The 23,433-nt window shown below is 35.9% G+C and overlaps 1 protein-coding gene across 2 annotated transcripts; it reads left to right on the forward strand.

Moving 5' to 3' along the window:
* Position 1: 1 nt before the first annotated feature.
* On the forward strand, positions 2-23,266 carry SCRN3 (secernin 3). 2 transcript variants are annotated; one of them, XM_084892673.1, is made up of 9 exons: positions 2-98; positions 896-1,067; positions 1,978-2,145; positions 4,311-4,492; positions 5,031-5,230; positions 8,263-8,475; positions 15,796-15,958; positions 17,475-17,655; positions 20,714-23,266. In XM_084892673.1, exons 3-9 carry the CDS (start codon positions 1,987-1,989, stop codon positions 20,867-20,869), a joined length of 1,254 nt encoding a protein of 417 aa, XP_084748799.1. In that variant the 5' UTR covers positions 2-98; positions 896-1,067; positions 1,978-1,986; the 3' UTR covers positions 20,870-23,266. The 2 variants fall into 2 exon arrangements, with proteins under 2 accessions (XP_084748799.1, XP_084748800.1); XM_084892674.1 differs by lacking the exon at positions 2-98 and adding an exon at positions 171-376.
* The last annotated feature ends 167 nt before the right edge of the window (positions 23,267-23,433 follow it).

Genomic DNA, 23,433 nt, shown 5'->3' on the forward strand with positions numbered 1-23,433 from the left:
CCGGGCACTTCCGGGGTCAAAGGTGACGGCTTCCGGCAACTAATGCCTCTCCCTGACACGGAGCGCCCCCTCCCCTTTTCACCTAGCCGGGAGGCCAGGTGAGGGGCGTGCAGGGTGGAGGAGCGTGCGTAGCGGAAGTGGGAAGTGGGGGGACGGAAATGGGGGCTGGGTGGGATCCCGGGCCGCGGGGGGCCCGAGCACAGCTGCGCCGCCCCAGTTTCATCGCCCGCGATGGGGCGCGGAGTGCGCCGTGTGCGGCGGTTCTGCTACGAGACGTGTTTGAAGTTCGAGCTCTGGACCCTGGGAACGCTGACTCGTGTTAAACTTTTTTTTGCACCGATTTTTCTCATCATGATAACAGTAATTCTCACAATAGGTAGCCCGTTTGTGAGGAGGTTTCTGAAAGCAGTTGGTGAACGATAGCATATGAAACAGGGTGTCAGCGCTACCAGAGCGAGGACTGTTTCGTCGCCACCGTGGTGCGGAAAGATGCTCAGCAAACCTCTGTTGAATGATGATTACACACTAGGTGTTAATAAGCCTCTGCGGCTTCCCCTCGCCTTGGGCTAGGTGCCTTGCTAACGGTGCGGCTTGTTTCCTTAGCTTCCCGCACAACCCCTTAGCTCAGAGCACAACCCCTTAGCTCAGATCTAGCGCAGCTGTAGGGCCTGGAAACTCCAGGGGTTTGAGTGGGCGTGGCTGCTACAGGGGAACCCCCAACCAACTTCTTGAGGGCGTGTGTGTGTGTGTGTGTGTGTGTGTGTGTGTGTGGTGCCTTCTGTGAGAAATGTACTCGTTTGCCAAGTGAAAACAGCAGCTTTCATTTGAGTGTCTTCTGCGTTGTATGCACGGTGCAAAACACTTGACACTTTGTCTTACTAATTTCTCATGCTAGCCCTCAGATATACTTACCAATGAGGCAGGAGGCCTGAGAGAAATAAACTGCTTTGGAACACGAAGGCCACCAAGGAATTAAGGTCGAAAGACACACCAAAAAGAACAGAAGCAATTGGGACCTCTCTCTTCTTCCCATCACGGAGGAAAAGAGGAAAACTCGGGAGTTTCAGGTCTCTGAAGTTTTTTCTTATTTGAATCATTTTATCTTCTTTTTAATGAAACATTTATTAGATTTAAATGTTGTTGTTTTTAAGAAGCCTGCATAAAACTGTTTTACGATTTGGACATTACACAGTAAAGGAAAGAAGGAAACTATAAAACAAAGTGTTCATTTTGGAAGCAAAGTATGAGACAAGTATTCTGCTAAAATTTAGGATATTAAGATTTTTTCCCGAATTGCAAATGAAGAAATAATCTTGATATTAAATTCTACAACGAGGGTCTACAAGTTATGGATGTAAACTTCTTCCTGGAAATATCAACAATTTGAAAATATTTTTTTTGTCTGATTCAGCAAGTCTGTTTCAAAATGTCAGTCTTATCAGTATTTTAATCTGTGTATATTCTTCAACTCAAAGGAGACCCTTCCTCCTTCCTTTGAGGAAATAGTGGGTACACAATACTGAGATGTTTCTATAATTTCTGATGATGAGAATACAAAGATTAATAAGACATGCTCTCAGCCCTCCCAGGATCTCATAGTCCAATAAAGAGACTCATGTATGTACATAAATATAGTAAAATAAGGTCTTTACAATAGAAGAACTAGGGATTCCCAAATATGGAAATAGCTAAAGATGACTCCGGGAAGACTTCAGGAGTAAAAGATTCTAGAGGGTAAATCTGACTGATAGATTAGAAGAAGGTACATGTCATTGCCATTTTCTTAGTGGTTCTTGTACCATAAGATTCATTCCCAAGTCGTTTTCTAACTACAGTATATGAAGTTTAAAACTTCAATGAACAACTCTTAGTAGATAGGGCAATAGTATCCCTTGGTCACTAAGTAAAATTTTCTGTTTTGTATATACTTAAAAACACTTTTCTCCTTTTATTTTGAATCTTCTATATGATTTTCAGTTAAAAAAAATGGAACCTTGTTCCTGTGACACTTTTGTGGCATTACCTCCAGCAACAGTTGAAAATAGGATTATTTTTGGAAAAAATTCAGATAGACCCCATGATGAAGTACAAGAGGTAGTTTATTTTCCTGCTGCAGTTCACGATAACCTGAGAGGACATCTCAAGGTGGGTGAAATACATATTTTGATTAAAATTTTAAAATTAAAATTTTAAGTTAAAATTTTTAAATATCATAAACAGCATTTTTCTATCATAAGCTAGCTATTTGGCAGATACTATAGAAGTTAAAAATTCCAAAATTGAAATTTGAAAAGTAATTTGAATAAAAAGTAGACTGCTGGTCCTTTATTTTGTGATTTGTAGGAAGCTGAAAAAAATAATAATTATTATTAATTTTATTGAATGCTTACTATATGTAAACCTGTTAAATATGGCAGGGATTTAAAACCTGGCTGGTGTTGCTCAGTTTGTTGACCTTTCATCCTGTATACTGAAAAGTCACCAGATTGATTCTCTGTCAGGGCACATACCTAGGTTGTGGGTTCAATTCCCCAGACAGGGTGCGTGCAGGAGGCAACCAATCAATGTTTCTTTCACATCTCTCTCTGTCTCCCTCTCCCTTCATCTCTCTCTAAAGTTTAAAAAAAATGTTTAAAATTCTGCTGTCAAGCTTAGGATTTAGTAGAGGTATTGGATGTGTTGTAGCTAACCCCATTATAAGGTATGATGGTTTAGCCGAAACCGGTTTGGCTCAATGGATAGAGCGTTGGCTTGGGGACTCAAGGGTCCCAGGTTTGATTCCGGTCAAGGGCATGTACCTTGGTTGCGGGCATATTCCCAGTAGGGGGTGTGCAAGAGGCAGCTGACCGATGATTCTCTCTCATCGATGTTTCTAACTTTCTATCTCTCTCCCTTCCTCTCTGTACAAAATAAGTAAGTAAGTAAATAAATAAATAAATAAGGCATGATGGTTTAGATATAAAATATAAGAGCAGCAAGCTGTGACAGCAGTGGAGAAAGAACAATTCAGTCTAGAGATGAAGGAAAGCATGATGGTTTAGATATAAAATATAAGAGCAGCAAGCTGTGACAGCAGTGGAGAAAGAACAATTCAGTCTAGAGATGAAGGAGTTGGGGTTTCAACTGGAGTTTGATGTACAACAAGGATTCTGGTTGGTGAAGAATAGGAAAAGTCATTCAGATTCTGGAATAACAGTTTTACTACCTGGGAATAAAATTTTTATTGGCCCAGTGATAACACTAGCAACATGAATTTTGTATAGTCATTTGGTGGAATACAGATTAATTAAAGGGTTTTTAAAATTTTTTAATCAAAAAATCTATTCAGCATGGAACTTTAAAAGTTTTACATTGTGCTTTAATTGTTATCATTTTCTAAAGTTCATTGATATTCTAATATTAAAATATATTAAATGGTAAATGTATTCTGTATACGAGGCCAGTTTTTCTTTTGCTATGACTATTAATTTTGGGTCCATTTCCACTTTGGTCTCTTCATATTTAAGTCTAGCCTATCCTGTAAACTAGTGGTTCTCATTCTTTTCACTGCTGTGGACATGGTAGATGGGTGGGCTTCTATGGCAATACCCTGTGTATAAGGGCTACCATACGGGACGTACATCACTAACCAAGAAAGACTGTACATTAAGATTGAAAACAGCTTTCTTAAGCTTCAAATCACATACATCCTCCTTCACAAAATATTTAAAGTTTTCGCAATTAGAAACTGTCTCTCCTGAGCTTCTGTAGCTCCTCATCTTCATTTTTCTTTATGGCCCCCTATATTTTGTTATACCTTAATTAATGTACACGTCTTAGTTTCTTGAAAGCAAAATCTGTAACTGATGCATTTCTTAGCAGAGTGCTTTAAAATAGAAGTTGCTCAGAAAGTATTTTTTTTAAAAATATGTTTTTATTGATTTCAGAGAAGAAGAAAGAAGGAGAGAGATAGAAACATCAGTGATGAGAGAGAATCATTGATTGGCTGCCTCCTCCTAGGGATTGACTCTGCACCCAGGATATGCCCTTGACCAGAAGTAAACCTGGCACCCTTTGGTCCCCAGGCCGATGCTGTATTCACTGAGCCAAACTGGCTAGGGCTCAGCAAGTATTTGAATGAATGAATGCTTCAGGGTCAATTCTAAATATGTTTTATGGGTAATGCCATATTAGTTCCAATTTAGTTATTTCAATTTAGTTATACTTCATTTATCTCATGGTTGTATTTTCTGGTTGATTTTTAAGATTCTGGACTTGGACAACTTAATATTTTTTTGGTTTAATGGTTGTTGCTATGACTTTCTTTACAGTGTACTTACATAGAAATTGATCAAGTTCCTGAAACATATGCTGTTGTTCTCAGTCGCCCAGCTTGGTTGTGGGGTGCAGAAATGGGAGCTAATGAACATGGAGTTTGCATTGGGAATGAAGCTGTTTGGGGAAGAGAAGAAGTTTGTGATGAAGAGGCGCTACTGGGCATGGACCTTGTCAGGTTATTTTTCTGTTGTATTTTTTGAACTATAGAACTTGTCTAAAATTTAAATTTTGGTGTAACTCTTACATATTTCGTTTTTCTATTTTTTCTTTTGTTTGGACTTTGATACTTTATGGTGTGTGCCAACATGCTTTAAAGTACGAGCATGTAGTATAAAAACCCTCAAATACCATTAATTGGGAGAGGCTAAGAATTGATAATCATGATTCATTGGAAGTACCTAACATATTTTACCAGACCATAACTAGTCCTCACAATAACTTTAGATGAGATACCTGAAGATCAGAGATCAAGTAACTTACCAATAAATTACCAACTTGGAATTTGAACATTGATCTGTTTGACTCCAAAAATCATTGTTTTCAATTCCAAACTGACTTTAGGAGGAATAGTTTTGAAGTTGGATTTCAGTTTATCTGTTAACTTGAAGTAATTTTTATTTGAATACAATCACAAAATCTAATGTGCATAAAATTAGTTAAGCAAAACAATGGAAATTTATTTTAACCTGAGAACTTTAATATTTTTATTTTAGACTTGGCCTTGAAAGAGCTGATACAGCTGAAAAAGCTCTCGACGTCATTGTTGATTTACTAGAAAAATACGGCCAGGGTGGAAATTGTTCAGAGGATGGTGTGACATTTAGCTATCACAACAGTTTCCTGATAGCTGATAGGAAGGAAGCCTGGATTCTGGAGACTGCAGGGAAGTACTGGGCAGCAGAAAAAGTACAAGGTATGGATAATTTTTTCTCATTTGTTTTACAATTAATAAATACTCCCTTAATTGCAGAAGTTGCATGTAATTGACTTTCAGGATTTATAAATCAGTGCAATGAAGGGTTGAACTACAGGAAAATGAAACAGTTTTAAAGAACATACAATGAAAGAGCATTACAAAGAGCTTTCTTGAAGGAGAGAAACAGTGATGTTATTCTTTTCATAGATGTACTATAAATTTTAAATAATCTCTATATATTTTCTCTACAGTAGCTCTTGGCTGTTTTATAATGTTTTCTACTTTTTAAAAAATATGTTTTATTGATTTTTTTACAGAGAAGAAGGGAAAGGGTTAGAGAGTTAGAAACATCGATGAGAGAGAACACCGATCAGCTGCCTCCTGCACACCCCCTACTGGGGATGTGCCCCCAACCAATGTACATGCCCTTGACTGGAATCGAACCTGGGACCTTTCAGTCTGCAGGCCGACACTCTATCCACTGAGCCAAACCGGTTTCGGCTGTTTTCTACTTTTTAATCTCTTACCATTTCTTTTTCTTTTAACTTTGGCCTGAATTGCAAAATTTCATAATGTGTGGGTATGAAGGTGGAAAAGGGGAGTGGTAGCAGGGTGGGCATGGATATCTGTGGGCTAGTGGTTAGAAAGAATATGTTGATACAATAGTAAAGAATTATCATAGTAAAAAAACACAATTTAATTGTCTTAGGATGCTTTTCTTGGTTTTCCATGGTTTCTTTATGAACATATATTCCTCTCATTATTCAAGTGAGAAAATCCAGATAGGTGAATTACTCAAGGCAGTGAATGAATAAGAATTTAAATCTTCCCATCCTGTCTCTCTGTTCAGTGTTCTTTCATTAGAGTACAGTCTGTGCTCAAGTGTGATCACATACTTCTTGTGCACTTATGTCCTGGATCTCATGATTTTATAATGGAGATAAGATACACATGTGAGAATATTAAATGGTGTATGAATGATACAAACACATAGATATTGTAAACATTTAGAGTATGTAAAAGTCACTGTGAGCCAGGGGAGTTCAGAAAGGCTTTATGAAGGTAGCCTCAAGCTTTAGATTTGGATGTTATTTTTCACAAAAGATCATTGCCAGTTTTTTTGATGGATATTTTATATTTTGCATATATGCTTACTAATACAACAGTAAAAAAAACAGTACATATATAATTGAATTTAGACTATTTTTTATTGTAATAACTAGTGGCCTGATTGTACCATTAAGCACTTTTTATTTTATTAAATGTGCCACTTGCAAGAGAGAAATGAATAAATATTCTTTTGAAAAATATAGGCCCAGCAAGCCATCCACTGTGAACATTATCATTGGGTTTAATTATCTAGCTCTAAAATAACTTTGCCCACTGGTTTCTGTCTAAATCTGTCTAAAATACTATCAGTTTTTATTTATCATGATACATTTCATTCATTATGATCTCTTTAGCACAGGTTTTTATTATTCTATTTTGTGTTTTAGGGCCATGATATATTTGGAAGACATAAATTTCTGTGCTAAACTTATTTATGACTATTTTTTAAAAACTAATTAATACAAATTATATTTAAAAAAGTCTCAAAAGCCAACAGTAAAAAACCCCCACACAATTCAGTTAGAAAAATGGGCAAAAGACATGAAGAGACATTTCATCTAAAGGGATATACAGATGTCAAAAAAGCACATGGGGGGGAAAAAGTACATGAAATGATGCTTAATATCATTATCCATTAGGAAAGGGGAACTAAAATCACAATAATATATCACTATAACCCCATCAGAATGACTAAAATAAAAAATGACACCACCAAATGCTGGTAAGAATGTGGATACTGGATCACTGATACATTGTTAGTAAGAATGTACAACTACTCTGGATAACAGTTTGGAAGTTTAAAAAAATCTAAACATGAAACTATCATAAAATCTAGCAATTGAAATATTGTGAATTTGTCCCAGAGAAATAAAAAACTTACATTCACACAAGAACCTGTATATGAATATTTATAGCAACTTTTCCATGACAGCCCCAAACAGATATCCTTTAACTTGTGAATGGCTAAATAAAGTGTTATATGTACATACTATAGAATACTACTCAGCAATAAAAAGGAGTGAACTGTTGATACATGTAATAGCTTGTATGAATCTTTAGAGAATTATCCTATATAATAAAAGTGTAATATGCAAATTGACCCTAAGGGCCTGTCCTGCCTTCTTGGCAGTGCTAAGGATGTCTGACTGTGGCTTAGACCCACTCCTCCTGGGGAGCGGGCCTACGTCGGCAGGTGGACATCACCTGAGGGGTCCCAGTGTGTGAGAGAGCACAGGCAGGGCTGAGGGACCCCCCAAGTGAACGAATTTTCATGCACTGGGCCTCTAGTACTGAATAAAAAACCCTAAAAGGTTATATACTATAAGAGTCTATTTATATAACACTAGATTCCCAATGCACAAAATTCATGCAAGGGGTTCGGCACTAGCAGCTGCTGCTTCGGTCCGGAAGGTCGTCCGGAAGGTAATTCGGCTGTCCAGTCTAATTTGCATATTTGCTTTTATTATTATATTGATAGATTCTTAAATGACAGTTGTAGAAATGGATAACAAACTAGTGGTTGCCTGGCGTTAATGAGATGCCTGGGATGGGAGACAAGTGAGTGTGGCTATAGAAGGGCAACTTGAGTGATCTTTTTGGTGATGAAAATATTCTACATTTTGACTTTATCAGTACCAGTAATTTGATGGTAATATTATACAAAAAGTTACATTGTGGGGAACTGGGTAAAGTATACACAGGATCTGTCTATTGTGACAATTGCATGTGAATCTATATCTCAAAATGAAAAGTTTCATTTAAAAAGCAATTTATCTTTTTGAATATGTAATAGATGCATATGGTACAAATTTTGAAGACTATATTTACATTTAAATTGTGATTGTGATTCATAATGTACAGATAGCTACATTACATTAAATATCGCTCTTTTTCTCCCTTTACCTCTTCTTTGAAAAAAGAGGGAGTTCGTAATATTTCTAATCAGCTTTCTATAACGACCAAGATTGATCGGGAACACCCAGACATGAGAAACTATGCTAAGCAGAAAGGTTGGTGGGATGGTAAAAAGGAGTTCGATTTTGCAGCAACATATTCTTATATTGACACAACCAAGATGACAATTTCACCAGGCAGATACTGTGAAGGCTACAAACTTCTGAATAAACACAAAGGTAATTTTATCATTTAAATAATATCAAAATGAGAAATTATATTTTTGTGTAGGTATAGTATGGGTATAATAAAATATTTTTTGAGGAATTATTCCTAGTAAAGATGTAATTTTATTAAACTAAAAACATTGTGATATTATAAGCTATTTTTTAAGATCAGTGAAGCATTGTATATAGTAGGTCCTCGGGTTACATCAGAGATTCGCTCTTATGGCCCAAGGTAACACGATTTTCAAGTAAGTCGGAACCCACTTTCATAAGCACCTACATCACTCACATGGAGCACTTACACAGCAGTTATGAAGTGAAACAGTAAAAAAAATTTGAGTGATAACAATTCCTGACCTTTACTTGTGGTAAATAAATAATAAAAAAACATAAAGTACATTCGTTGAAATGACAGAACTTTTTTTTTTTTTTTTTAATAAATAAATGGGAAATGGCCGAGTAACTACGAAACAATGCGTTGAGTCCAACGTACCTGAGGACTGCCTGGATAGCTAAGTTCAAACATAAGAAGAGGAAATCACTAGGTACCAAAAATGAGGGGAGAACCCATTATGTTAGCAAGATTTGACATGTCTTATTCCCATACAGCACTCTTCCTCTCAGTGTCAAAGGTAGGGATTCTGGACCAGGTATAAGCCTTAGAGGTTAGTTTTAACATCCATGGGAATGTAGGTGTGTAAGTGAAAGACCCATGTGGAGAGCAGGAACTGGACTCCTTACCAAAATTACAGTATGGGAAATGCTATTCTGCTCCCTACCCAGAGTTCTAGCCTGGAATTGTGCGGTCTGCTGTCTCAGACTTTGGCTCAACAAGTCTCTTGTGAGCTACATGTATTTTTGTAGGCACAGCAGGGGCTACCTGTGCTGTCCTGAGAAACAAACACTGGTTTGGAAGCAGTAAACCGCACAGGTTTCCAGCATACCTATATCTCTATATTCTCTATGAGAATATTTGACATAACAAATATTTAGTTTTTTCTCAGATTTTCCACCCAAATAGTAAATCTGCTATAATGAATCTGTATGTATCCAATAGCTGCCATTGAAAACATTTAAGCTTCATGGGCATTTAGATGAATGGTTGTAATTTCTATATTTACTATGGATAATTTCTGTTGTTGTGTCCTGAAGTTAACTGATATATTCATCTGCATTATCTAACCTGCTGTAAATCTCATGTGTTGACATTTTCATTTCAGATATTGTAGTTTTCATCTCTACTTGTTTTATTTGGTTCTTTTTATATATCTCCCATTACTTTATTCATTATCTTCGTTTTTCTTGAAATCTTTGAACATATTCAACATATTTATAATAGCTGTTTTAGCGTATTGGTCTGCAAACTCCATTATCTCTGTAATTTATTGGTCTGTTTCTGTTTTTGTTTTTCTTCTGGTTTTGGGTCACATTTTCCTGCTTATTCCTAAATCGAGTTTAAAAAAATATATTCTTTATTGATTTTTAAATAGAGAGAGGGAAGGAGAGGGAGAGAAACACTGATACAAGAGCAAAACCTTGATCTGTTACTTCCTGCATGTCCCCTACTGGGGATTGAACCTGCAGCCTGGGCATGTGCCCTGACTGGGAATTGAACCCCAAATCTTTCCATGCCTGGAATGAAACCCAACCTATTGAGTGATACCAACCAGGGCAGAAGTAAGTCTTGATTTAGCAGACAGTTTGTTCTCAACCTGCTAACTTTATCCCCTAGTTGGCAGCTCAAATTTCAGTTCAGTTCTCTTATTTTTAGCTGATGTGCCCTACACAGATCAGATGAGATGTGAACAGTTTTTTACACAGAATTTTGTGGTTTCTCTCTTTACCTTCACCTTTATGGTATTCCCCCTTCACTTCCTAGGGCCTGTGGCTGACTTCTGGTTCTTCAGGCCAGAAAGACTGTTTTCTATGGCTACCCACCCAGCACTGCACAGCACTGACTGTGGGCTAAAGCCGTAACAGAAAAGGGAAACACCCTGTGCATTATCTCATCTTCCAGATGTCACCTCCCCTCCAGGATTTTTCTGCTTTTGTTTGCTCTGAAGAGCCTTTGGGTAGTTGTTTTTGTGCATTTTATTCTGAGCGTATAGTTATTTGAAGGAGGGCTGGTCCGGTGGGAGCTTACTCAGCCAAACAGAGCTCTTTCCCATGCCATTTATTATTCTATGGCATTCTTTTACTTGTAAAAATAAATATATGCACATGATTAAAAAAGAATATGCAGTGAAGTCTCTGCCTCCTACCCTGCCCCTAGATATCAGTTCTTTTCCCAGAGGCGATTCTGTATTATTCTTCCAGAGATGATGTATGCTTAATGAAACAAATATGTTTATACATTCTTTTCCCTCTCAGTTTTTTTACAGACACAGTAGCATGCCACACACTTTTATGCACATCACTTTACTTTAGCAATATATAATGTAGCTTTTTCTATTTTTTTTTTATAAATTTTTTATTTTATTTTATTGATTTTTTCACAGAGAGGAAGAGAGAGGGATAGAGAGTTAGAAACATCGATGAGAGAGAATCATCGATCAGCTGCCTCTTGCACACCCCCTACTGGGGATATGCCCGCAACCAAGGTACATGCCCTTGCCCGGAATCGAACCCGGGACCTTTCAGTCTGCAGGCCGACGCTCTACCACTGAGCCAAACCTGTCCCGGCAGCTTTTTCTATTTTAATACATACAGAACTTTAGTTTTTAGACAGATGTACAGTATTCTATTATTTTGATATGTTGTTTATCTCCATATGATTGCATTTTAACCATTGTATTTATTGATTTATAAATCATACTTTAGTTAACAAAAGTTCCTGTTATTTAGGTTGTTTTCAGTTTTTCATTACTGGAAGTTTATAGCTTACACTAGTGGCACAGTGCATGAAATTTGTGTACATTAAAAGGGAATTGATTAGAGGAAATATTTTAATATTGCTATTTGCCCTTTCTCTATAATAGAAGTGTCAGAGATGAAAGAAAATTAGTAAAATGTGTAAGAAAATCTTCCTCCTGTTAGAGTCTGGGCACATCATGGGAACGAGTTAAGTCCCTGCCCACCCATGTGCATCTTGAAATCGCGCCAGACCCAGACCCAGACCCAGACCTCCCCAGATTCCTCCCCCTGGCAAGATGGCCCTGATCGGCCCTGATTGTCAGCCAGGCTGAGGGACCCACCCATGTGTGAATTTGTGCACTGGGCCTTTAGTTAATATACATTTTCCCATTTTTACATTCCGTTACTACTGACTCTTAAAAAATAATTTCAATAATTTATTTGTCCCTTTCTTACCTAATAATTTCAGAAAAATAACTTTTATTTAAGGAGATTACTGGGTGGCAGATAACTGCTAAAAAGGTTAGTTCACTAATGAGAAAATGTGATATATCCTCCTTCACTTGAAGGATAAACCTGTTCTATAAATCAATCAGAAAGCAACTACTCAGAGATAGACCAGCCAATGATTGATAGTTGCTTTCCAGAAATTAATTAAACAAATGAATGATATGTTAGTTATTCGGTATGACAGAAAAAAATTTGTGACAGAATGTTTTCAGAATGCTTTAGCAAAATTATTTTTAAAGTATTTAATATCTTATATTTTAATTTCCAGAAGAATGTCTTATCATTTGAAAAGTTTTCTATAAAGTTTCTAAATGTTAGCTTATCATTTTATATGTAAGTTATATAAACTACTTTTTCTCATGTAGATAGCTGTGTAGAAAATGCTAAAATATGTTATTCTAATTCTAATTTTAAATTTATTATTGTAAAAGTAGACAGGCATGGCAGTTGCAGCAACACCTACTTACATTTGTTAAAAACATCAAGGGCTAGACACTGTGCTAAACGAATATATTATCACCTTTAAGCAACTGTGTGAAGTAGGTATTATTGCCATTTTACAAATTATGAAACTGTGACCTTCATTTATCTCCCTATGAAACTTTAAAAAAATGGACTCTTTCTGGTCCTTATATTCCTCTCAACACTTAGTCTTGCACTAGTATATTGTGTTTACTTAATGTCTTGATTAAATTTTAAAATTATAATTTGTAGATTGTTTAACAAAGATTACTGTTGTGTACTTTTTTGGCAATAAACTGAAGTCCTTAGGACATAAAATTAGCAGGCCTTTTTTAAAAACTGAAAAACCACACATTTTTTAAAGTGAAGAAGAAAATGTCAAGAATCCTAAGGTTTATGAAAATTAAACAAAAGGAAGAAAAAGTAGAAACAATTACAAATTAATTAGTTACTGCATCATAATAATTGATTCTGTTTTACTTAACTATAAAATAACTGAATAATATATTTGAAATACATATATGATGATAGTAATAGATGCATCAGACATGAAACTTATTTTCCTCCTAAGTTTGAATTTCAGTTCAGCTTTTTTTGCTTTGCCAAAAGAATAAATGTCTTTCCAGTACTTTTATAGAAAATTGTCTACTTATACGTTATGGTTCATTTTTTCCTGTGATTTTTCTTTCCAACTGTCCCTGACTGATAGCTATTAACTGTGCTGCATGTATATCCAAATTGTATCTATATTCACTCATGTATTTTAAATAACTAGTTTAAATTGCAATGAAATTGTACCCTGTGTTTTGCATTCATTTGAGTGAACCCTGCCACTGAAGCCTCAATACTTATTCAATGCTTACTAGTGAATTACTTACAGCTATCCTACTCAAGTGAGATCATGTAAATCCTCCTTTCATTTTGAGAATTGTAGGTTTTGAATACAGAAAACATTTTCATAATACCTATATTATGACAGTGTTATGGTTCTGACACTGTTTTCATTAAAATTTGCCACTTAAGGAATTTAGATTTGAATCATTTTAAAATCTCCCTAGATGCAGCAGCTATGTATTTGGTAGGTGTAGATGATAGGCTTTTGCTTTATTGTTTAGTTTTAATATTAAAGCTTGTTTTTATATCTACTTTTTTTCCTCTTGCATTTTTTAAAAATTTAACATAAATATATTGCTCCTAAAACAAGTTATTTGTAAATTACTTTTTAAAAAAATATATGTTATTGATTTTTTACAGAGAGGAAGGGAGAGGGATAGAAAGCCAGAAACATCAATGAGAGAGTAACATCGATCAGCTGCCTCTTGCACACCCCCTACTGGGGACATGCCCGCAACTCAGGTACATGCCCTTGACTGGAATCGAATCCAGGACCCTGGAGTCCGCAGGCCGACACTCTATCCATTGAGCCAAACCGGTTTGGGCTGTAAATTACTTTTCTTGAATTTGAAATCATTGCTGTACTATGGAGAAACTGAAAATTTTCTATTATAAAACTTTGGCCCTGGCTTATGTGGCTCAATTGGTTGGAGCATCATTCCCTACACTAGAAGGTAGTGGGTTAAATTCCTGGTAAGGGCACATACCCAGGTTGAGGGTGTGTGTGGGAGGCAATGGATGTTTCTCACATCCATGTTCCTCTCTCTCTCCCTGTCTCTGAGATCAATAAAAAACAAATAAACATCACACATTAGGTTTATCAGATACAGACTTTCAAATTGTTTTATTGATTTTTTTATAGAGGAAGAGAGAGGGATAAAGAGCTAGAAACATCGATGAGAAAAATCATTGATCAGCTGCCTCTTGCACTCCCCCCACTGGGGATGTGCCCGCAACCAAGGTACATGCCCTTGACCGGAATCGAACCCACGACCTTTCAGTCCTCAGGCCGACGCTCTATCCACTGAGCCAAACTGGTTTCGGCCAAATTGGTATGTTTTGTATGTTCAAGAAAATCAGATAAAAAGGAGGAGAATTGCATCAGAATACTGGAATCTAAAAAAGAAAACAAAATGGAAATAATCCTATATAATAAAAGCCTAATGTGAAAATCAACTGAACAGTGGCACAACTGGTCGTTATGACATGCACTGGCCACCAGGGGGCAGACACTCAACACAGGAGTTGCCCCTAGCCCACAGACCCCAGGCGAGCCAAGGCGGGGGCCTGCCAATCACCCGACCAGTCGCCCCGCAGAAGGAGGCGACTAGTGGCGGTAGCAGGGGTTGGGGCCAGTGAAGAAGTGGCACCAGGCTCGCCAAGGCAGGTTCCAGAGGGGCCCCCCCCCAATCACCCTGCCTGTAACCCCACAGATCATCCCTGATATCCAGCCAGGCCTAGGGACCCTACCCATGCATGAATTTCATGCACCAGGCCTCTGGTAGAATTATAAAGTAATAATAATTGAAATGAAGAACTAAATAGATTGACTTAACAACAAATTAGACATAATAGAAGAAAAAATAGTGAACTGGAAGATTAGTAGAAAAGAACTTAATGAAAACAGATATAAAAGTTTAGAAAATATAGACGAAGGTGTGAGAGGCATATGGTACTCTGTGAAAAGGTTTCCCATATGTGCAGTTGAAGTCCCAGAAGGGAAAGTGAGAGGGAATATGGAGGGGCAAAAGCAATATTTTAAAAGATACCGGCTAAGAGTTTCCCCAAACCATTTGTTTATTTAGAGCAGTGGTTCTCAACCTTTTTAATGCCGAGACCTTTAATTCAGTTCCTCATGTTGTGTGACCCCAACCATAAAATTATTTTTGTTGCTACTTCATAACTGTAATTTTGCTACTGTTATGAATCATAAATGTAAATATCTTTGTTTTCTGATGGTCTTAGGCGACCCTGCTAGCGAATTTCATGCACCAGGACTCTAATATATATATATATATATATATATATATATATATATATATATACACACACACACACACACACACACACACACATATATATATATATATATCTCCATTCCTCTTCAGACTACAGTTCACACTTTCCTATAACAGTATTAATTTCAGGCACAAGAAATTATTATAGAAAAAATAATTTGTTATTTTGTAAAGAACATTTTGAATACTAGTATTGGAAACTAAGCACACTATTTTCTTAATAGTTGGTTTCCTGAATAGACTGACTCAAATAATATTGATAGCATCATTTCATTGCTAACTGAATACATCTTAAAATATTTTTAAGGTCAATGAGATTGAATTTAATTTTGCATTATTAATTTTTTTTTCTTAGGCAGTTACATAGATTTTTACCTGCTATAATGGTTTGAGACTGTATATTTTAGATTTAAAAAATATCTTGCTTGCAACAGTGGAATGAGTTTAAGGTTTGTTTTATATTCAATCTCTTAATTTATATCTAGACTAATATCTCCTTGTGTATATATTATCAGTATAGAAAGCATTTTATATTTGCAGGATGCCAACCTGCAAATGTATGCATATTTGATGATTTTCAAAATTATTTTCTTAGGAAACATAACTTTTGAAACAATGATGGAAATTCTCCGAGATAAACCAAGTGGCATTAATATGGAGGGAACATTCCTGACCACTGCAAGCATGGTGTCTATTTTACCTCAAGATTCCAACTTTCCTTGCATTCACTTCTTCACTGGGACTCCTGATCCTGAGAGGTAAAGTCACAAAATACTATAAACCAGCAAGAGGTCATGGGGTGGGGTAGAATCTTTAGTCTGTTGATGATTTTGTCAGGCTTTTTTTTTTTTTTTTTTTTTTTTTTTTACCCAAATAAAATACACAAATACAAAAATAATTTTTGGATGCATATCAGTTCAAGTCTTCATCATTTCTATATGTGCATAAATGCCATAACTGTCCTCATTTTAAATATATATATATATATATATATATATATATATATATATATATATATATATATTATTGATTTGTTTTTAATAGAGAGGAAGGGAGAAGGATAGAGAGCTAGAAACATTGATGAGAGAAAAACATCGACCAGCTGCCTCCTGCACACCCCGTACTGGGGATGTGCCCACAACCAAGGTACATGCCCTTGACCGGAATTGAAGCTGGGCCCTTGAATCCGCAGACCAATGCTCTATGCACTGAGCCAAACTGGTTTTGGCACGGTCCTCATTTTTGTTGGAAAAAATGTTAATAGTTTCTTGTATGCAGTTATCCCTACATCCTCTTTTCCCAAATATATTTAACATTGTCAAGAAAAGTAGAAAGATTTTCTTATGCAGATTTCAGTATTATAATATTAGATGATTAAGAGTTAATAAAAAAGTAAATGATGTAGTGTGCTGGATTTAGATGGTTCCTTCTGAACTCATATCTAGAAAATACATTCATGTAAAACTTAAAATATCAACAGTTCAAGTTTAGTAGTATTTGTATAGACTATCTTGATTTAAGTCATTAGTATCTTTCACAAAACTTAATACAAATTACATTTAGAAGTGATTTTATATTCACAATCTTTCAGTGTTATAGTCTTTCAAATTATTAAAGACTAGGCGAGGAGGCGCCCTGCCTCCCACCATGTGAGCAGGCACCCCGCAGGGGGCTGGGACCTGTGCCTGACCCGCATAGCATTGGCTGCTGCATTGTGTCCGCTGGGATGGGGACAGGCGCTCCTGTGTGTTGTGTCTCCGCTCAGGCCCCGTGGTCACTGGGGCTGGGGGTGGCATGCAGTCCCTTCCCCCCATCTGCAGCTCCTTCTGAGCAGTCGTGATGCATTCTCCTCCTGAGCAGTTGTGACGCTTGGCTAATTAGCATATTTCCTATTTATTCCCTCTTTATATATATAGATATTTTCAAGAAAAATTTGTGAATCCCTTATTAATACTGCTGCTAATTTTCATCTGTAACATTGAGAATTGTTCTTACCCTCTGATGAACTATAATTTTACTTGACACTGTTTACATGCTAGGCATTTTGTTAAATTGATGGGAATATAAGGCTAATAAACCTTGGTCCTCTGCCCTAAAGGAGATCCCATTATACCAGGGAAGACAGCATGGCTGCAACTCGTATGACGGGAACTCATTAGTATGTAACAAGTTAATAGAAACATCTAACTAGAGGGAAACTTACAAGATTTAGAATAATGATGAATATTTTAAAATTCCCCATGTGACAATGTAATAAAATACTTTTCCTTCTAGATCTGTTTTTAAGCCTTTCATATTTGTGCCAAATATTTCACAACTACTGGACACTAGTTCACCAACATTTGAAGTTGAAGACCCAGTTAAAAAGAAGCCACATTTTAAAACTAACCCTGACAGAAGACACCCACTCTACCAAGAGCATCAACAGGCATTGAAAGTAATAGATAACAAGGAGGTATGATTAGATTATGTTCTATGTTTATCATTACAAATAGTTTAAAATATGAATCAACCCATATTTTGTCTTTAAAAAAAATATTTTTATTGATTTCAGAGAGGGAGATGGAGAGAGAGAAAACTCCAATGATGAGAATTGTTGATCGGTTGCCTCCTTCATGCCCCCCACTGGCGATTGAGCCCACAACCTGGCATGTGCCCTGACCAGGTATTCAAACCACGACCTCCTGGTCCATGGCTCAATCACTGAGCCACATCAGCTGGGCAACCAATTCATATTTTGAATTTTAGTTTTCTTTCCCTCCTTCATATACAAACATGTTTAAAATAGTTTATATGCTTTGACTATGGTAGAGCTCTATTTTATATCTTTGGTTAAAAATAATGATTAAAAATATGTTGTGAATCCTTTAGAGAGATGTAGGATATTAAGCATAATATCAATAGCTACTTGTTACTGAGCACTACTATACACCAAGCACCATAGTACTATTATATGGAATATTTCATTTAACCTTCACAGCCTCTTTGTGAGGTAGGTACTATTTTTATCTCCATTTTACTGATAAGGAATCTAAGACTTCAAGAGAGTTTGAGTAGCTTGCTTATTATATACCTCACACCCAAAATTACAAAGCCACTGGAGGGCAGTTAACCCGGACTCTTATATAATGTTCTTAAGCATACAGATTCAGATTAATTTTAATTGAAAGTGCTTTAAGACCTAGTCGATTAAAAATAATAATAATTAATTGGAGCTTTTAAAAAACAATAAATGCTTATTATTTTAAAATGTAAGCATTACAGAAGACTATAGAAGATTAAAATATCACCAGAATCTTATCTTCAGAAATAAGCAGTTGTATTTTTTGGGGGCAGATAGACAGATGGATAGATTAATAATTTTATATCCATACCTCTTCTGCCCTCTTCTCTCTCTTCCTGAGATTAAAAAAAAAGATTAGAAGGAAATGGAAGGGCTACGTAAAAACTTTTAACAGATTCCCTGCTATGAAGGAAAAGACTGGCCATTTTATACCTTTTTCTCACCTGTTTCCACCAACTCCTCATTTTTATTGCCTGTAGTTCCTATAATTGCCTATAATTTATCAAGGTATATGTATTGATATTGTATCTACATTAAATGAATTAAATGTGTTTTCCTTTTATTTTTTATTTTGTCTGTACCATGTTTGCAGAGTTGCCATGCCTCTCCCTGACATCCCCACCTTGCTTATGCTTAAAGCAGAGACTCCTACTTGCTTTATCTGGGCCCAGTTTGTTTTCACTTCTGACCTACAGAGTAAACGCTTTTTTGTAGCCCGGTGGCACGGAGTGAAAGGCATGCATTTTGTTCTAGGAGTCCACTGTGTGCTAACGAGGGCCCAGGCCACTGGGCCAGAGGTGTCCGTCATCCACTCCCTGGGCCTCGTTTACTGTCGCGACTCAGCACAACACTGAAATGTGATGAGGCCTCTGGTTTTTCTGGCCTCTGCCTCAGTTCCTCAGTGACATGTTTCAAGAGCATCTGCTCTGGAGGTGTTTCCCCTCACTCCTCCCCCCCAGCGGCCTCCTCATTGCCCAGCTCGCTTTTGTTACCGTTTCCCCGAAAATAAGACAGTGTCTTACATTAATTTTTTCTCCCAAAGTTGCGCTAGGTCTTATTTTCGGAGGATATCTTATTTTCGGGGAAACACGGTAGTTTTCTAGAGTTGTCAGCTTCCGTTCCCCTCAATACTTTTCTGAGTTTTGTAGACTTACTAAATGTTTGTTAAACTAAATTAAATTGCTGATTGATATTTTCCCAAGTAATACCGAAATAAAATTTTAAAGGCTGTTGCTGTTTTAGGCTTTATTTAATGGGCACGAAATAGTGATTAACAAAAAAAAAATAGTGGAAAGATAATAGAATTTGAGGGTAGAAGTGACAGAATTGGGTTCTAGTCTCAGCTTTACAAATAACTATTTCTGTGTCTTAGGGAAAGTCAATCCTACTTGCAGTTTTAATTTACATTTGTTGACTACTATGAGGTTGAAATTTTCCTCATGTTTATTGGCCATTAGTATTTCCTCTTAAAAGACTTGCCTATCCTTTTCCTTGGTTATTTTTCAATAGATTCTTGGTTGTTTTATCTTCTGCCTCAAAGAGGCAAACTATGTGAATAGTAAGTCTTTGTTACATTTCAAATTTTTAATTTCACTTGTTTATTTAACTTTTTTACAGACAAAAATTTTAAATTTAGTCAATTATACTTGTTAATCTTTTTCTTTAAAGCATCTTGATTTCATGCTTCAAAAGGCTTGCCTCACCTCAAGATAACTATAACTTGTAATTCTTCCAGTAGGTATCTATGTTTGAAAAAATATTTAATTTTTTAATTCATCTGGAATTTAATTTTGCATATGCTATAAAGTAGATTCTAATTTTGTTTTTCAAAGAGGTAACCAATTATTCTAAAACAATGTATAGGCAAAATGTATTTTTTCTTCACTGATATGAAATGAAATTTCTTCAGAAGACAATTGTATACAATGTTAAGTATCTTTATTTTGTGCTGTTTGAATAAAATGACTCAAATTTTTAAAATTATGTTCACTTTATAGTAATTTTCTTACATTTCAGTTGCTCCTTCCCTTGAACATTACTGTGTTATTTCCTTTGTTTATTCTGATAATATTATTTTTAAATATAGAAGATCCAAATTCATAAAAATATCTCAGCCTCAATTTTCAGCACATTCCCATACATAATTAATATCAGATTTTCAACAGTTCTGTTATTTGTCTTTTAGGTTTCTTGCTTATAGACTAATCCTACATAATTATTCTTGTTTTTTCTACTAAAAATAACTAGCAATTTGGGGTTAATAAAATAACTCGACCTTTAGAACGATGATTTTCTCTGAAAGAATTTTATTTCTTCTATATCTAAAGAATAGGAGGAAGGAAACCAAACAAGAAGTAGAAACCAGAATGAACAAACCTTGCTTATAGAGGTTGGTTAGAATTTGGTTAGACTTGTGTGTGTTCATTTATTGTTATTTTTAATTGTTTAGGAAAAAGCCAAAACAATGTTGGAGAACATGAGAAAACTGGAGAAAGAACTATTCAAAGAGATGGAATCAATCCTTCAAAACAAGCATCTTGATGTGGATAAAATTGTTAATCTTTTTCCTCAGTGTGCAAAAGATGAAATTCAAATTTATAAGTAAAATATTAGTTCTAAATGATCATCTAAATCAGTGTTTCCCAAAGTGTTGTACAGGTAACACCAGGGGTATGGGAAGAGTTTGGTGGGGATACGGGTTGCACCGGAGTTTGGTGGGGATATGCACTGCACCGTGCTTAGCTGCACCTAATTCTACGTTCTCATGAGTACGAGGGGTACTCAGTGTTATGAAAATTATAGAAGGGGTACACATATGTCAAAAGTTTGGGAAACACTGATAATTCTAAATGGTCAACAATCTTCCTCAAAGTAAGAATCAATCACTGTGGTAAATGATATGAGCATAGTGTGAGTAGATATGATTATTCTTTAATATCATTCAAGTGATAGCTTGACTATTAAAACTGCATGTAGTTGCTGAAAAAACAAGAAAGAAAATAACATTGAAATTAGACACATAGATTATGGGATAGCCAGTTGTTACATCAGGTACTGACCCATGTTATTTTTTTTGTAGCTACAGTAACTTTTTTTCAAATAACATATTCAATTCTTTATAAAGCATGAAACATTAAAATAATTAATGGATTTAAGTTTATTATAATTATGTATTGTCCTCAATTATAAGAAATAATTTTTTCTTTAATAATGAAAAATATTGTCTTAGCAAAGTTTTGTGTGCTTTAGGCATATGTTAACTAGTTCTAATAAAGTGTCCAGATTTACACATTAAGTTTTATTATAGTGTACTAGAGGCCCAGTGCACAAAATTTGAGCGGTCTCTCAGCCCAGCCTGCACCCTCTTGCAGTCCGGAACACCCTGTGAGCGGTCCTAAGCCGGCAGTTGGACATCCCTCTCACAGTCCTGGAGCCCTTGCTTCTTACTGCCCGCCTCCTCACTGCTGCTTAGTACTGCTGCAGAGTCAGTAGAGGCTCCTGCCACCATCACCGCCACTGCACTCGCTAGCTGTGAACCTGGCTTCTAGCTGAGTGGCCCTCCCCCTGTGGGAGCGCACTGACCACCAGGGGGCAGCTCCTGCATTGAGCATCTGCCCCCCAGTGGTCAGTGTGCATCATAGTGACCGGTCGTTCTGCCATAATGGTTGCTTAGGCTTTTATTATATAGATTCATTCTGAAAATGTGCTTTTATTAAACTCACTTATGCCCTTTGTCAAGACTTGGATGACCAGTGAGCCTTTAGCTATAATTATGTAGCATTTTTTGGCCCTAACCCTTTATAGGATTTCATGTTAATATTTTAGAAGAGTTTGTGTGGGAGATTAGGAAATGGGATAGGAGATATTTTTGTTTCTGTTTCTGTTTCTCAAATTTATCTCACCCTTTACATCTTTTACTCTGTGAAAACAAAAATAGGAAAGAGATAGAATGAAATAGAATTATCAGTGTATTATGAACATTTTAATGTATAATATATTGTGGACATTACAAATGAGTAATATCTCTGCCCAAAATTTATAAAACTTTGTTAAAATTACATTGATTTTAATTCTTGGGCGGAAGGGGGTATGGAGGGTGCAGGAAGAGATTGGATAAAAATCTTACACCTATGGATGAGGACAGTGGGGGGTGGTAAGGGCATGGGGTGGTGTGGGAACCAGGTGAGGGGAACTATGGGGGGAAAAAGAGGAAAGTATAATAATCTGAACAATAAAGATTTATTTTAAAAAATTACATTGAGATTACCAAGTAAGGGTCAAAGTTGTAAATATCTATAATAATAAAAGCATAATATGCTAATTAGACCAGATGTCCTTCCAGATGACCTTCTGGACGAAGCCAGGGTTGCATGTTCAGTGTTCATTATTCTCTCTGCACAAGCTGTTAAATGAACCTTCAAGTATTAATGGAAATTTATACAGCCCTCTTCTCATCTGTAAAGTTAAGAAAATTAGGTAGATAATCAATCTGTACAACTTGGTAGTCTTTGAAAAGTCTCAGGTAAACCTGTTGCCTTTTTCCATATTCAAAATGGGAATAAGAACTCCCCAGATAAAAACACGAATTATTATAAAATTATGTAAATTAATTTATAAAACAATTTAAGACATTTTCACTCAATAAATCCAGTGTGGTATTTGGGCTTTGGTACTTATGTGGGTAATTAATGCCTTGTAGCATATTTTAGAAAACTTAAGATTTTCTTAAATTTTGTGTGTTTCTTAAAAATAAAATATGTAGTAGCTAAGATTTAGCTTTTTGTTTGGGTCAATCCATAAATGATGTTTATTACTTATAATTATGTGATAAATCAAGGAAATAATCTAATAAACAATATTTTAGAGAAAGCTCATTTGATCTTTGATAATAAACTTAATTTATATATTAATCTTCAATAAAAAATTTTTTCTTAGAAATAATTATGCAGTCTAGAATTTTATAAAACTATTGCCTACTTATAAAACTTGCCAAAAACAGGTACTACAGAGTGAATGTTTTTTCTTTTTAATTACTTCTGGCTTTTATCATACCACATGTAGAAATTTGTCATTCTATCTTTTCCTGAAGAATGGTGATAACATTTCTTGAATGTTATCCTGAACTGTGTTTCTACCCATCATTCATCGCTTGACTATTTATTTCCAGTG

This window comes from Pipistrellus hanaki (assembly GCF_964339955.1).
Source record: "Pipistrellus hanaki genome assembly, chromosome: 8".
NCBI classification, from domain to species: Eukaryota; Metazoa; Chordata; class Mammalia; order Chiroptera; family Vespertilionidae; genus Pipistrellus; species Pipistrellus hanaki.